The 1,262-nt window shown below is 34.2% G+C and overlaps 1 protein-coding gene across 1 annotated transcript; it reads right to left on the minus strand.

Moving 5' to 3' along the window:
- Positions 1-867: 867 nt before the first annotated feature.
- LOC111628486 (general transcription factor II-I repeat domain-containing protein 2A-like) lies at positions 868-1,245 on the minus strand. Its single transcript, XM_023372277.1, has one exon. The coding sequence runs from the start codon at positions 1,243-1,245 to the stop codon at positions 868-870; it is 378 nt and encodes a 125-aa protein (XP_023228045.1).
- Positions 1,246-1,262: the final 17 nt, after the last annotated feature.

Consider the following 1,262-nt stretch of genomic DNA (forward strand, 5'->3'; position numbering starts at 1 on the left):
TTGCATTTTTCGTCAAAAGCGGAAATTTCTCAGGGCTCACATAAGATTTATAAAAATTTTCGATGTTTACTGAGAAAAATACATTTTTAAAATTGGTATTATTCTGCATGTCAATCACTTCCATTTGAAAGTCTTCGGGAACTGTATCCACATCGATATTGAATGGCGAGGAAAACATTTTCATGGATACCGCTGTCTTCTCAGCTTTGAACATTTGGAATCGTAATTGAAATTCGTTGATTAAAATGTCTATATATTGTGCGTATTTTTGAGAAATAGTAACGTTTTCTTTTTCTAAATGTGGAAAGTGAAACACATTATTCTGCAAAAGATGCTGTTTCCACAATTTTAATTTGCGCTCAAAGCCCTGAATTTTATCATACAAATTGTGAGTAAACTGTCCTTTTGCCTTGAAGTTCCATATTAAGATCATTGAAATGCTGAGTCATATCGATAAGAAACCCAAAATTGCACATCCATTCTTTATTACCAAAATGAGGAATGGCATATCCCTTCATATCTAACAATTGTATTTCGCTTTTTAAGTTGTATACTCTTTTTAGCATTGCACCTCTACTAAGCCAACGTACTTCAGTATTAAAAACCACGTCGCAATATTCAGTTTCTAAATCTTTCAGGAATTCTTTAAATTCACGGTGATTTAACGCGCGCGACTTTATAAAATTGATTAGTTTAATTATTAGTATTGTGACATTTGGCAAACTCAACCTTTTCGCACACAAATTTTCCTGGTGAATTATGCAGTAGTTAACGAATATTTTTCCTTCCTGTGACTTTCTTAGTATCTCGAAATAGCCTTCCCGATACTCCTACCTCTATGCTTGACATTGCTCGTGCTCCATCTGTTTATATACCAATAATCTTTTCTAATGAAATTGAAAAATTTTCCAACACAGACTTTAGTTCATCGTACAGGTCTTTGCCGGTTGTAGTCTCTTGCATTGGAATCAGTGAACACAATTCTTCGGTAATATTAAATTTGGTGTCAATACCACGTAAAAATATAGCCAGTTGTGCTGTATCGCTAATATCGCAACTCTCATCAAGTGCCAAAGAACAGTATTCGAATTTTGCAATGCGTTCACGAAGCGTTGTTGCTATGTTCTCGGACAAGTCTTCAATTCTCCTTGCAATGGTGAATCTTGATAAACTAATGTTTGAAATAATATTTATTTTATCAGGAAATGCTATTTCTGCAACAGCAGTCAGACATTCTTTTATCATCTCTCCATCCGCAAAGG

Source organism: Centruroides sculpturatus, unplaced genomic scaffold (assembly GCF_000671375.1).
Source record: "Centruroides sculpturatus isolate CEXI.00-Female unplaced genomic scaffold, Cexi_2.0 scaffold488, whole genome shotgun sequence".
NCBI lineage: Eukaryota > Metazoa > Arthropoda > Arachnida > Scorpiones > Buthidae > Centruroides > Centruroides sculpturatus.

What these genes read in the sequence shown, in the direction of transcription:
- LOC111628486 (XM_023372277.1), bottom strand. Translation starts at nt 1,245, where the DNA reads ATGATAAAAGAATGTCTGACTGCTGTTGCAGAAATAGCATTTCCTGAT.